The 13793-nt window shown below is 41.2% G+C and overlaps 1 protein-coding gene across 4 annotated transcripts in view; it reads left to right on the top strand.

Moving 5' to 3' along the window:
- The first annotated feature begins 966 nt into the window (after positions 1-966).
- The window catches only part of LOC110489193 (phosphoethanolamine N-methyltransferase 3), a 31021-nt gene continuing 18194 nt past the window's right edge, over positions 967-13793 (top strand). Inside the window, exons 1-9 of one of the 4 annotated variants that reach the window (XM_036943471.1) lie at positions 1030-1081; positions 1241-1270; positions 5594-5765; positions 6033-6188; positions 7477-7613; positions 8471-8628; positions 9014-9202; positions 11512-11601; positions 12013-12102. In XM_036943471.1, the coding sequence (XP_036799366.1) occupies positions 5605-5765; positions 6033-6188; positions 7477-7613; positions 8471-8628; positions 9014-9202; positions 11512-11601; positions 12013-12102 (981 nt within the window). In that variant the 5' untranslated portion in view covers positions 1030-1081; positions 1241-1270; positions 5594-5604. Of the gene's footprint in view, positions 1082-1240; positions 1271-1388; positions 1628-5590; positions 5766-6032; positions 6189-7476; positions 7614-8470; positions 8629-9013; positions 9203-11511; positions 11602-12012; positions 12103-13793 lie in introns of those variants that run through there. The other 3 variants (XM_036943467.1, XM_036943468.1, XM_036943469.1) reach the window with 3 other exon arrangements.

Below are 13793 nucleotides of genomic sequence, written 5' to 3'. Positions count from 1 at the left end.
TGAATTCAACCATCATTGGGTTCAAATGCACATTTAGATTTTTGAATAGCCATCCATAACAACCACAATCCGTAAAGCGCAAATAGCTAAATGAGAGAGCGGCAGCGTGATTCACATCAATAATAAGTGATATCCGTATCGCCATAGACAACGTCACTGATGTCACTGCTGCTCCAAGCGTTTATTCAAGTTGGATCATTTTCGGATGCCGACAGCAGTCTCGCCATTGGAAGACATAGCTTGGACTGTAGCCTGCTCTTTCCCCGCGATCCATCAAACACATTTGGTGTGTTATCATAGTGGTCTCTGACTTGTGTTCAGACTCGTTCGGGTGGAATAAACTTAAACTTGCCCCTTTTTTCAATACTGATTTGAATGTCATTGAGAAAGTGTGTCAATTATTATTTATTTTTTTATCGCAAACATCCTTTCTGAATGTAAAAGTAATCCTTGAAGTAATCATCTAGTTTTTCAAAAGTATCCGTAATGTGATTACAATATTTTTTGCTGGTAACGTGTTTCTGTAACCCCTTACATGTAATGCTGGTACTCCCCAACCCTGGCCACGAGTGGGCTAGCCATTAGCTGATATGTACAATACCTATCTGGGCGTTGTAAGGTCTGGCAGGCGTCAGCAAAGCCTGGGCAGAGGAATGTGCCCACGCTCTCTCTCGTTCTCTCACTCTCTCTTAATGTTATTTTATCATAGCCATTTCAAACAACATTTAATGTTTTTTTGGTAATAACATGTATTGTAATTATGCCCATTTTGAAATGGATGTGCTTCTCATAACAAACAGCTGGCCTCCCATTATGGAAAGAAAATGTGTAATTCCTCAATTCAAAATAAAAAAATGTTGTCGTCTGGTCATGTCATCTGCTGCGTGAGTTTCATCATCATCATCAATCTGAACCATCCACTACCTGGCTCGGGCTGGCCCTTTAAAGGACACGCTTTGGAAGAAAGCAGATGCATGAGGCATGCATTGCGCAATCCGAGTATGCATACATGCCACACATGAGCGACTCCATCCCAACGGTGTCAGCACATTTGGGACGAAAGGGACTCGTTTCAACCTCGGTAAGATAACGCACGCAGACACCCTGTGCACAGACCACCGGCTATACCTTTAATACGCCCTTATTTACATACATCTGACTCTTATTTTTATATTCCACATGGATGGATGACTCAATATCGTTTTTATCTCCTCCTCCTGAATAATTGACATCTCTCCAGCTCGGTTCTTCAACAGGCATGGTCTGTAAGGTAAGGGAAATCCCGTGCCAACATAGACCCCCCCTTCTTTTCCCCCAGATGATTATTCATGCGTAAATGTTCTCTCCCCTCATATTCGGAGCATCGGAATGGTCAGTTCTGTACCTGTCGATATGGAAAACCAACTCCTACACGCACATATGTCACCCGTTATTTGAACACGAGCCGTCACAAAAGGTTTCCACTAGTCTGACAGTGATAACACTCAACATACCATCGGCGGATAGTTGGTGCTGTTAGAGTCACTGAACACTAAGACTAATAGTTATTATTTCATTATTTTTTTCTACTTCTTTTTTAAAAAACAATTTAAACTGTTTTGAACTTCATCAAACATGAACATCAAAGGTAAGGATGATATGGTTTCCATCCTCTATCCATTGGCTGTAACAGTGTGGGGTTTTATTAAAAATGCAATGGACATTTTCTTGTCAGAAGTTAATAATTACAAGGCTTTTTTGGGGGGGGGCCCAACATGTGCTTAAAGTTTAGTCTGTTCGTGTGAGTGATGAAAGCAATCCTAACTGATGTAAATCAGTCCTGGAATGGTTTACTGTAAATTACACTGTACTATTACAGTGGTTCCCAACTCCAGTCCCTGACAGTACACATTTTTGTTGTAGCCGCAGATAAACGTACCTAATTCAACTAATTGAGGGCCTGATGATTTGTTGAATCAGGTGTGCTTTTTCAAGGCTACAATGAAAATGTGAACTGTTGGGAGGTACTGGAGGACCGGAGTTGGGAACCACTATAACTACTAGATGATACATTGATAGCAGGCTAGTTAACTACTGATAGCGATAGCTGCTGCAGTTACACTATAAATATAAATATATATACAAAAGTATGTGGACACCTCTTCAAATTAGTGTAGTTGGCTATATTTGCATAGAGCCCTGACCTCAACCCTGTTGAACACCTTTGGGATGAATTGGAACACCGACTGCGAGCCAGGACTAATCGCCCAAAATCAGTGCCCGACCTCACAGCTCTTGTGTCTGAATGGATGCAAGTCCCCCTCAGCAATGTTCCAACATCTAGTGGAAAGCCTTCCCAGTAGAGTGGAGGCTGTTATAGCAGCAATGTTCCAACATCTAGTGGAAAGCCTTCCCAGAAGAGTGGCTGGTTTGGCAGCAAAGGGAGGGGGGACCAACTCCATATTAATATCCATGATTTTGGAATGAGATGTTGGATGAGCAGGTGTCCACATACTTTTGGTCATAGTGTTCAGTGACTCTAACAGCACCAACTATACGCCGATGGTATGTTGAGTGTTATCTCTGTCAGACTAGTGGAAACCCAAACCTCTTGCTCCGGCCAAACTCTAAGCCACGCCCACTGACGCGAAAGATAGATTATCACAATAATTGAATTTGAGTCGTCAGGCAGTTATAGTGATTTATGAATGATTGTGTCCTGTTTTGACAGTTATATAAACTGTTAGCTGTAGTTCTGATTTTTTTTATTTATTTTTTTTATATTGTTGTTATTAATTTACAAAACAGTGATTGATTTCTACAATATGTTGTTCCAGCAATTCAGAGTTCTGGAGAGTTGTACCTCTTGTTATGGGGAGTTGTACCTCTTGTTGCTCTTTTTAGTTTTAGAGAGTTGTACCTCTTGTTATGGGGAGTTGTACCTTTTGTTGCTCTTTAGAGTTTTGGAGAGTTGTACCTCTTGTTATGGGGAGTTGTACCTCTTGTTGCTCTTTAGAGTTTTAGAGAGTTGTACCTCTTGTTATGGGGAGTTGTACCTCTTGTTGCTCTTTAGAATTTTGGAGAGTTGTACCTCTTGTTGTTGCTCTTTAGAGTTCTGGAGAGTTGTGCCTCTTGTTGCGCTTTAGAGTTTTGGAGAGTTGTACCTCTTGTTGTTGCTCTTTAGAGTTCTGGAGAGTTGTGCCTCTTGTTGCGCTTTAGAGTTTTGGAGAGTTGTACCTCTTTTTGTTGCTCTTTAGAGTTCTGGAGAGTTGTACCTCTTGTTATGGGGAGTTGTACCTCTTGTTGCTCTTTAGAGTTCTGGAGAGTTGTACCTCTTGTTATGGGGAGTTGTACCTCTTGTTGCTCTTTAAAGTTTTGGGGAGTTGTACCTCTTGTTGCTCTTTAGAGTTTTGGAGAGTTGTACCTCTTGTTATGGGAAGTTGTACCTCTAGTTGTCCTTTAGAGTTTTGGAGAGTGTTGGAGAGTTGTGCCTCTTGTTGCGCTTTAGAGTTTTGGAGAGTTGTACCTCTTGTTGTTGCTCTTTAGAGTTCTGGAGAGTTGTGCCTCTTGTTGCTCTTTAGAGTTTTGGAGAGTTGTACCTCTTGTTATGGGGAGTTGTACCTCTTGTTGCTCTTGAGAGTTTTGGGGAGTTGTGCCTCTTGTTATGGGGAGTTGTACCTCTTGTTGCTCTTTAGAGTTCTGGAGAGTTGTGCCTCTTGTTGCGCTTTAGAGTTTTGGAGAGTTGTACCTCTTTTTGTTGCTCTTTAGAGTTCTGGAGAGTTGTACCTCTTGTTGCTCTTTAGAATTTTGGAGAGTTGTACCTCTTGTTGTTGCTCTTTAGAGTTCTGGAGAGTTGTGCCTCTTGTTGCGCTTTAGAGTTTTGGAGAGTTGTACCTCTTGTTGTTGCTCTTTAGAGTTCTAGAGAGTTGTACATCTTGTTGCTCTTTAGAATTTTGGAGAGTTGTACCTCTTGTTGTTGCTCTTTAGAGTTCTGGAGAGTTGTGCCTCTTGTTGCGCTTTAGAGTTTTGGAGAGTTGTACCTCTTTTTGTTGCTCTTTAGAGTTCTGGAGAGTTGTACCTCTTGTTATGGGGAGTTGTACCTCTTGTTGCTCTTTAGAGTTCTGGAGATTTGTACCTCTTGTTGCTCTTTAGAGTTCTAGAGAGTTGTACATCTTGTTGCTCTTTAGAATTTTGGAGAGTTGTACCTCTTGTTGTTGCTCTTTAGAGTTATGGAGCGTTGTACCTCTTGTTGCTCTTTAGAGTTTTGGAGAGTTGTACCTCTTGTTATGGGGAGTTGTACCTCTTGTTGCTCTTGAGAGTTTTGGGGAGTTGTGCCTCTTGTTATGGGGAGTTGTACCTCTTGTTGCTCTTTAGAGTTCTGGAGAGTTGTGCCTCTTGTTGCGCTTTAGAGTTTTGGAGAGTTGTACCTCTTTTTGTTGCTCTTTAGAGTTCTGGAGAGTTGTACCTCTTGTTGCTCTTTAGAATTTTGGAGAGTTGTACCTCTTGTTGTTGCTCTTTAGAGTTCTGGAGAGTTGTGCCTCTTGTTGCGCTTTAGAGTTTTGGAGAGTTGTACCTCTTGTTGTTGCTCTTTAGAGTTCTAGAGAGTTGTACATCTTGTTGCTCTTTAGAATTTTGGAGAGTTGTACCTCTTGTTGTTGCTCTTTAGAGTTCTGGAGAGTTGTGCCTCTTGTTGCGCTTTAGAGTTTTGGAGAGTTGTACCTCTTTTTGTTGCTCTTTAGAGTTCTGGAGAGTTGTACCTCTTGTTATGGGGAGTTGTACCTCTTGTTGCTCTTTAGAGTTCTGGAGATTTGTACCTCTTGTTGCTCTTTAGAGTTCTAGAGAGTTGTACATCTTGTTGCTCTTTAGAATTTTGGAGAGTTGTACCTCTTGTTGTTGCTCTTTAGAGTTATGGAGCGTTGTACCTCTTGTTGTTTTCATGCTGTAGTAACACTACAGTATCAAACTCAGATCACCACACACTCTGGTCTATAATAGCTTTAAAATAGAATAAATAGACTAGAATAGCATAGACTAGAAAAGCATAGAATAGAATAGACTAGCATAGAATAGCATAGACTAGAATAGCATAGACTAGAATAGCATAGAATAGAATAGCATAGAATAGAATAAATAGAATAGACTAAAATAGCATAGACTAGAATAGCATAGAATAGAATAGACTAGAATAGCATAGACTAGAATAGCATAGAATAGAATAGCATAGAATAGAATAAATAGAATAGACTAGAATAGCATAGACTAGAATAGCATAGACTAGAATAGCATAGAATATAATAGACTAGAATAGCATAGACTAGAATAGCATAGAATAGAATAACATAGAATAGAATAAATAGAATAGACTAAAATAGCATAGACTAGAATAGCATAGAATAGAATAGACTAGAATAGCATAGACTAGAATAGCATAGAATAGAATAGCATAGACTAGAATAGACTAGAATAGAATGGCAATTCTTATCAAAATAAAACACAAACTGGGCACATAAAACAACTATACAAATACAGTATGTTGGTGGTTGTGTTGGTTTTGGTGTGTGTTTGTCCAGCAGTTTGCTTTAGTTATTGTCTCCCTCTTCTCTCCACTGAGTAGAGAGGAGTACGATGACAGAGTTCTGGAAGGAGCACAGCCGCCAGGCCACGGTTGAGGAAATGATGTTGGACTCTCATGCCCAGGAGCTGACCCTGCACGAACTGCCTGAGATCCTCTCCCTGCTGCCCAGCCTTTCCGGCCAGAGGGTCCTGGAGCTGGGCGCCGGCATCGGGTCAGTGGGTCTATTGAACTATATCTATAAAACAACTGACCAGATAGACTGTTAATAACATCAAGCATGTACTGTGTCATGATCTCTGTAGAGCCATGAGGTTTAACTGACCATGTGACCTGACACGGAAAACTCCTGGCCCTGGGCTATGATGGGGACCTGTGTTTTTCCTGGTCAGGTGATGTGGACACTTGTTAGCAGTTTGACCCTCGCTGTCTGATGTGGAAGTGTTTGACCCTTTGTGTTTGTGTGTTTGGTCTCTTCCAGTAGGTACACCAGCCACCTGTTGACCCAGGCCAGTCACGTGACAGCGGTCGACTTCATGGAGAGCTTCGTGGAGAAGAACAGACAGGACAACAGTCACCATGGCAACGCCTCCTTTCTACAGGCAGACGTCACCAAGCTGGACTTCCCCAAAAACAGGTTTGCTTTTGGATATAATAATAATATAATATATTATAAAACAGGTTTGTGTAAGGTTGCAAAGCTACCGGTAATTTACCAAAGTTACCAGAATCTTCTGTAATTTGGGTAATTAAGAGGTAATCTATGGCAATCTAAGGTAAATTTGGTAATTTATACTTGCAAAACTGTAAAAAAAAATCTATATTATTAATATATAGTATGCATTTTTTATATCTGTGTCCATATTGTCCAGTAGTTTCTGATAGATAGACCATATGGTTCAAGAGAAAGTAACCAAATACATTTTTAAAAGCATCTAATCAACAATGGCTTTATTTTCAATGAACTCTTGCTCTTATTTACTGCCACCAACATTGACAACAGACATGTTCACATAGAATAGCAAAGTCTGTACAAGATAATATAAAGTATATTTCATGCTGAATGGTTTATGTTTTATTTAAGATTATGTTTTGTCATTCTTTTATTTATTTTAAAATCATCTTAAATATTTTCCATGTAGTGAGGCCACACAGAGGGCCAGAGATCATTACAGACACCGGTGATAATCTGAAGTACCCAAAAAAGGACACTTGATTTTTATCTTCTAAAATGCCGTATATTCCGTTGAAAGTGAACAAAATTCTGGGTAGTTTACTGGTAAACTTAGAAAGATAAGAAAAGTTATCTGATTTGGGATGTTTTGTTTGCATAAAGCTATTGACTTTGGATTGATAAGGCGTAGCGAAACATGTTCAAAGTCTATGACTAAGGTATTTTTAAAAAAAAACTGTTTTGACGAGATGTCTCACCTATCTCGCCTTAGCCTTCGGTTAGAACTGAATACACTAATATGAGGTGACACTGCATGTGTCCCAAATGACACCCTATTCCCTATGTAGTGCACTACTTTTGACCAGGGACCATAGAGCTCCAGTCAAAAGTAGTGCACTATATGGAGACTATGGTGCCATTTGGGACACATTTTGCCTAAAGCCGATGGGTATAACGCATTAATACTTGTTCTAAGCTTTTGTGAGCCTTTATAACATCCTACTATCAGGCTTATTATGTTATTCTGATGTGTACCTCCCCCCATCAGATATGGTGTTATTCTGATGTGTACCTCCCCCCCCCCCATCAGTTATGGTGTTATTCTGATGTGTACCTCCCCCCCCCCCATCAGTTATGGTGTTATTCTGATGTGTACCCCCCCCCCCCCCATCAGTTATGGTGTTATTCTGATGTGTACCTCCCCCCCCCATCAGTTATGGTGTTATTCTGATGTGTACCCCCCCCCCCTCAGTTTTGACATCATCTTCTCCAACTGGCTACTGATGTATCTGAGTGACGAGGAGCTGACGTCACTAACAGAGAGGATGCTGGGATGGCTCTGCCCCGGAGGATACCTGTTCTTCAGGGAATCCTGCAACTACCAATCAGGTACGAGCTCTAAAATCACCTGAATATCTATTGTGAGTCACCATTCCAGTCTAATGAATCCCTTAACCCTCAGTAGAACTGAGAGGTTTTGATAGATGGAAGCAACATGGGGATTTATCTACCCAGACACTCTTCTCATCCTGTCGTCTGTCTCATCATTTATTAGCTAACTTAACAGATCCCCTTATTCAGTCCACTTTCACCTTCATGGGATACTTAAATTCACATCAGATAGTTCTACTTCCAGCTGTTGTGTAAGTAAGGGATAATCACTGAGAGGCTATGCGTTCTATGGTGAGTAATTAATAACGTGACCCTTCCACGGAGTTGTATTATTTTCCAGAGAACGCATAGAGCCCCGAGTTGATTATCCTTTTTTAATACCTTGGCTATCATTTAACACATTTGCCACTAGATATATGTTCCTTTGCCGCTAGATGGGTGTTCAACATCCACTGAAGTAGCTAGCTAGTTTACAGTAATTGCCGTGGTAACCAAACAAACAGACTTGCTAGTTTATCTAAGTAAACAATCAGTTCTAGCTTGCCATTATGAAAATGTTTTCAATTCATCTTTTGCTTTCAAAACCAGCTCAGAATGATCTATAGCCATTGAATTCTACCGTGCTGATATACTGTGTGTTATAGGAAAATAGAATCTAGAATGCTCTAGAATGCCCTTCAAGCCAATCAGAAACAAATATATATATCTGTCTGTCTGTCTGTCTGTCTGTCTGTCTGTCTGTCTGTCTGTGTGTGTCTGTCTGTCTGTCTGTCTGTCTGTGTGTGTGTTTGTCTGTGTCTGTCTGTCTGTCTGTCTGTCTGTCTGTCTGTCTGTCTGTCTGTCTGTCTGTCCAGGTGACTGTAAGAGGACATTTAACCCCACCCACTACAGATCGTCGGCCCACTACAGTCACTTGATGACAACAACACTGCGGGAGGAGTCAGAGGGGGCGGAGAAGCAGGTGTTTGGCTTTGACATCGTGCTCAATAAAACCGTGCAGACATACATCAAGGTAGGGTGCTTTATTGCTACTGATTGTGTTGTGTCTTAATATAATGTGTGTAAATAAACATTAATGCCACTGTCAGACTATTGTGTGTGTGTGTGTGTGTGTGTGTGTGTGTGGAAACGGAGTGGAGGTAATGAGAGTCTCTACCTGATCGATTCCAGATGCCCTTGCAAATTATCGTTGTCAACAGCAATCTGATAAATGCTGGCAGTGGCTTGCAGACTGAGTGAAGAAGTATGCGTGTGTGTGTGTGTGTGTGTGTGTGTGTGTGTGTGTGTGTGTGTGTGTGTGTGTGTGTGTGTGTGTGGGTGCGTGTGTGTTTGTGTGTGTGTGTGTGTGTGTGGCATCTACATCTCCCTATATCTTCCTGTCTCATTCCCCTCTTCAGATGAAGAACAACCAGAACCAGGTGTGTTGGCTGTTGGAGAAGGTGGGTCGGGACACCGCCTGTCAAGAGGGCTTCAGAACCTTCCAGCAGTTTCTGGACAACCAGCAGTACACACGCAAAGGCATCCTGCGATACGAGAAGATGTTTGGGGCAGGATACGTCAGCACTGGGGGACACAGCACTACCAAGGTAGGTTTGAGGTTTGGGAGTCCTGCACACACGCACACACACACACATGCACGCTCGTGCCCACATACAAACACACTCACACATGCACACACATACACACGCCGCCAACACAGGTTTGTGACATGAAGACCCAGAGCAGAAAGGTTGTTGTTTTTCTATGGACAGATGGACAGGTTGTGTAGTTACTGTTTAGACTAGGTTACACAGACTGCTGAAACATGGAAGGACAACACACAGGAGAGGTCATGTAGTTACTGTTTAGACTGGGTTACACAGACTGCTGAAACATGGAAGGACAACACACAGGAGAGGTCATGTAGTTACTGTTTAGACTAGGTTACACAGACTGCTGAAACATGGAAGGACAACACACAGGAGAGGTCATGTAGTTACTGTTTAGACTGGGTTACACAGACTGCTGAAACATGGAAGGACAACACACAGGAGAGGTCATGTAGTTACTGTTTAGACTGGGTTACACAGACTGCTGAAACATGGAAGGACAACACACAGGAGAGGTCATGTAGTTACTGTTTAGACTGGGTTACACAGACTGCTGAAACATGGAAGGACAACACACAGGAGAGGTCATGTAGTTACTGTTTAGACTGGGTTACACAGACTGCTGAAACATGGAAGGACAACACACAGGAGAGGTAATGTAGTTACTGTTTAGACTGGGTTACACAGACTGCTGAAACATGGAAGGACAACACACAGGAGAGGTCATGTAGTTACTGTTTAGACTGGGTTACACAGACTGCTGAAACATGGAAGGACAACACACAGGAGAGGTCATGTAGTTACTGTTTAGACTGGGTTACACAGACTGCTGAAACATGGAAGGACAACACACAGGAGAGGTCATGTAGTTACTGTTTAGACTGGGTTACACAGACTGCTGAAACATGGAAGGACAACACACAGGAGAGGTCATGTAGTTACTGTTTAGACTGGGTTACACAGACTGCTGAAACATGGAAGGACAACACACAGGAGAGGTCATGTAGTTACTGTTTAGACTGGGTTACACAGACTGCTGAAACATGGAAGGACAACACACAGGAGAGGTCATGTAGTTACTGTTTAGACTGGGTTACACAGACTGCTGAAACATGGAAGGACAACACACGGGAGAGGTCATGTAGTTACTGTTTAGACTGGGTTACACAGACTGCTGAAACATGGAAGGACAACACACAGGAGAGGTCATGTAGTTACTGTTTAGACTGGGTTACACAGACTGCTGAAACATGGAAGGACAACACACAGGAGAGGTCATGTAGTTACTGTTTAGACTGGGTTACACAGACTGCTGAAACATGGAAGGACAACACACAGGAGAGGTCATGTAGTTACTGTTTAGACTGGGTTACACAGACTGCTGAAACATGGAAGGACAACACACAGGAGAGGTCATGTAGTTACTGTTTAGACTGGGTTACACAGACTGCTGAAACATGGAAGGACAACACACAGGAGAGGTCATGTAGTTACTGTTTAGACTAGGTTACACAGACTGCTGAAACATGGAAGGACAACACACAGGAGAGGTCATGTAGTTACTGTTTAGACTGGGTTACACAGACTGCTGAAACATGGAAGGACAACACACAGGAGAGGTCATGTAGTTACTGTTTAGACTGGGTTACACAGACTGCTGAAACATGGAAGGACAACACACAGGAGAGGTCATGTAGTTACTGTTTAGACTGGGTTACACAGACTGCTGAAACATGGAAGGACAACACACAGGAGAGGTCATGTAGTTACTGTTTAGACTGGGTTACACAGACTGCTGAAACATGGAAGGACAACACACAGGAGAGGTCATGTAGTTACTGTTTAGACTGGGTTACACAGACTGCTGAAACATGGAAGGACAACACACAGGAGAGGTCATGTAGTTACTGTTTAGACTGGGTTACACAGACTGCTGAAACATGGAAGGACAACACACAGGAGAGGTCATGTAGTTACTGTTTAGACTGGGTTACACAGACTGCTGAAACATGGAAGGACAACACACAGGAGAGGTCATGTAGTTACTGTTTAGACTGGGTTACACAGACTGCTGAAACATGGAAGGACAACACACAGGAGAGGTCATGTAGTTACTGTTTAGACTGGGTTACACAGACTGCTGAAACATGGTTACTGTTTAGACTAGGTTACACAGACTACCACGGTACTGTGCTCTTTTGGCCTTCTCTATATACAAATACAGAACGTGTGTGTAGTTATTATTGGAATGGGCTTGACACGTTCTGTTTTTTTTGGGGTGGGGGTTTCACTTTGTGTTAAAAAAGGAGTTTGTTAACCTGCTGAACTTGAAGCCTGGGATGAAGGTGCTGGATGTGGGCTGTGGCATCGGTGGTGGAAACTTCTACATGGCAAAGGTCAGCCCCCAGTGACATTTAGTATATAGGAAGTTTATGATATATATTGTTGGAAATGGACCAGTCCACCATATGAACATTCACATCACACACAGCAGGATGTGGTTAGGTCATACAGTGGGGAGAACAAGTATTTGATACACTGCCGATTTTGCAGGTTTTCCTACTTACAATGCATGTAGAGGTCTATATTTAAAAAAATCATAGGTACACTTCAATCATACAAATCATACAATGTGATTTTCTGGATTTTTGTTTTAGATTCTGTCTCTCACAGTTGAAGTGTACCTACGATAAAATATTACAGACCTCTACATGCTTTGTAAGTAGGAAAACCTGGAAAAATCGGCAGTGTATCAAATACTTGTTCTCCCCACTGTATATTCGAATGATGACGATGATGTTCTGCAGGCCTTCGGCGTGGAGGTGCTGGGCCTGGACCTCTCAGCCAACATGGTGGATATCGCCATAGAGAGGTCCATGGAGGAGAAGCTTCCATCGGTGAGTCTGATTGGTCATCAGTTGAATGAGGTCATGTCGTTGCTGTCATCTGGACTGGGACCTGTTTGATGGTGGAACAACAGTTGGTTCCTTCCTTGTTATTTATGTGTTTCCCTACAATGAGAAACATACTAGGTTATGGTTACTAGGTCTACAATGAGAAACATACTAGGTTATGGTTACTAGGTCTACAATGAGAAACATACTAGGTTATGGTTACTAGGTCTACAATGAGAAACATACTAGGTTATGGTTACTAGGTCTACAATGAGAAACATACTAGGTTATGGTTACTAGGTCTACAATGAGAAACACACTAGGTTATGGTTACTAGGTCTACAATGAGAAACATACTAGGTTATGGTTACTAGGTCAACAATGAGAAACATACTAGGTTATGGTTACTAGGTCTACAATGAGAAACATACTAGGTTATGGTTACTAGGTCTACAATGAGAAACATACTAGGTTATGGTTACTAGGTCTACAATGAGAAACATACTAGGTTATGGTTACTAGGTCTACAATGAGAAACATACTAGGTTATGGTTACTAGGTCTACAATGAGAAACATACTAGGTTATGGTTACTAGGTCAACAATGAGAAACATACTAGGTTATGGTTACTAGGTCTACAATGAGAAACATACTAGGTTATGGTTACTAGGTCTACAATGAGAAACATACTAGGTTATGGTTACTAGGTCTACAATGAGAAACATACTAGGTTATGGTTACTAGGTCTACAATGAGAAACATACTAGGTTATGGTTACTAGGTCAACAATGAGAAACATACTAGGTTATGGTTACTAGGTCTACAATGAGAAACATACTAGGTTATGGTTACTAGGTCTACAATGAGAAACATACTAGGTTATGGTTACTAGGTCTACAATGAGAAACATACTAGGTTATGGTTACTAGGTCTACAATGAGAAACATACTAGGTTATGGTTACTAGGTCTACAATGAGAAACATACTAGGTTATGGTAACTAGGTCTACAATGAGAAACATACTAGGTTATGGTTACTAGGTCTACAATGAGAAACATACTAGGTTATGGTTACTAGGTCTACAATGAGAAACATACTAGGTTATGGTTACTAGGTCTACAATGAGAAACATACTAGGTTATGGTTACTAGGTCTACAATGAGAAACATACTAGGTTATGGTTACTAGGTCTACAATGAGAAACATACTAGGTTATGGTTACTAGGTCTACAATGAGAAACATACTAGGTTATGGTTACTAGGTCTACAATGAGAAACATACTAGGTTATGGTTACTAGGTCTACAATGAGAAACATACTAGGTTATGGTCACTAGGTCTACAATGAGAAACATACTAGGTTATGAGAAACATACTAGGTTATGGTTACTAGGTCTACAATGAGAAACATACTAGGTTATGGTTACTAGGTCTACAATGAGAAACATACTAGGTTATGGTTACTAGGTCTACAATGAGAAACATACTAGGTTATGGTTACTAGGTCTACAATGAGAAACATACTAGGTTATGGTTACTAGGTCTACAATGAGAAACATACTAGGTTATGGTTACTAGGTCTACAATGAGAAACATACTAGTTTATGGTTACTAGGTCTACAATGAGAAACATACTAGGTTATGGTTACTAGGTCTACAATGAGAAACATACTAGGTTATGGTTACTAGGTCTAC

Source organism: Oncorhynchus mykiss, chromosome 14 (assembly GCF_013265735.2).
Source record: "Oncorhynchus mykiss isolate Arlee chromosome 14, USDA_OmykA_1.1, whole genome shotgun sequence".
Lineage (NCBI taxonomy): Eukaryota > Metazoa > Chordata > Actinopteri > Salmoniformes > Salmonidae > Oncorhynchus > Oncorhynchus mykiss.
This window is presented reverse-complemented; position numbering and strand designations above follow the sequence as displayed.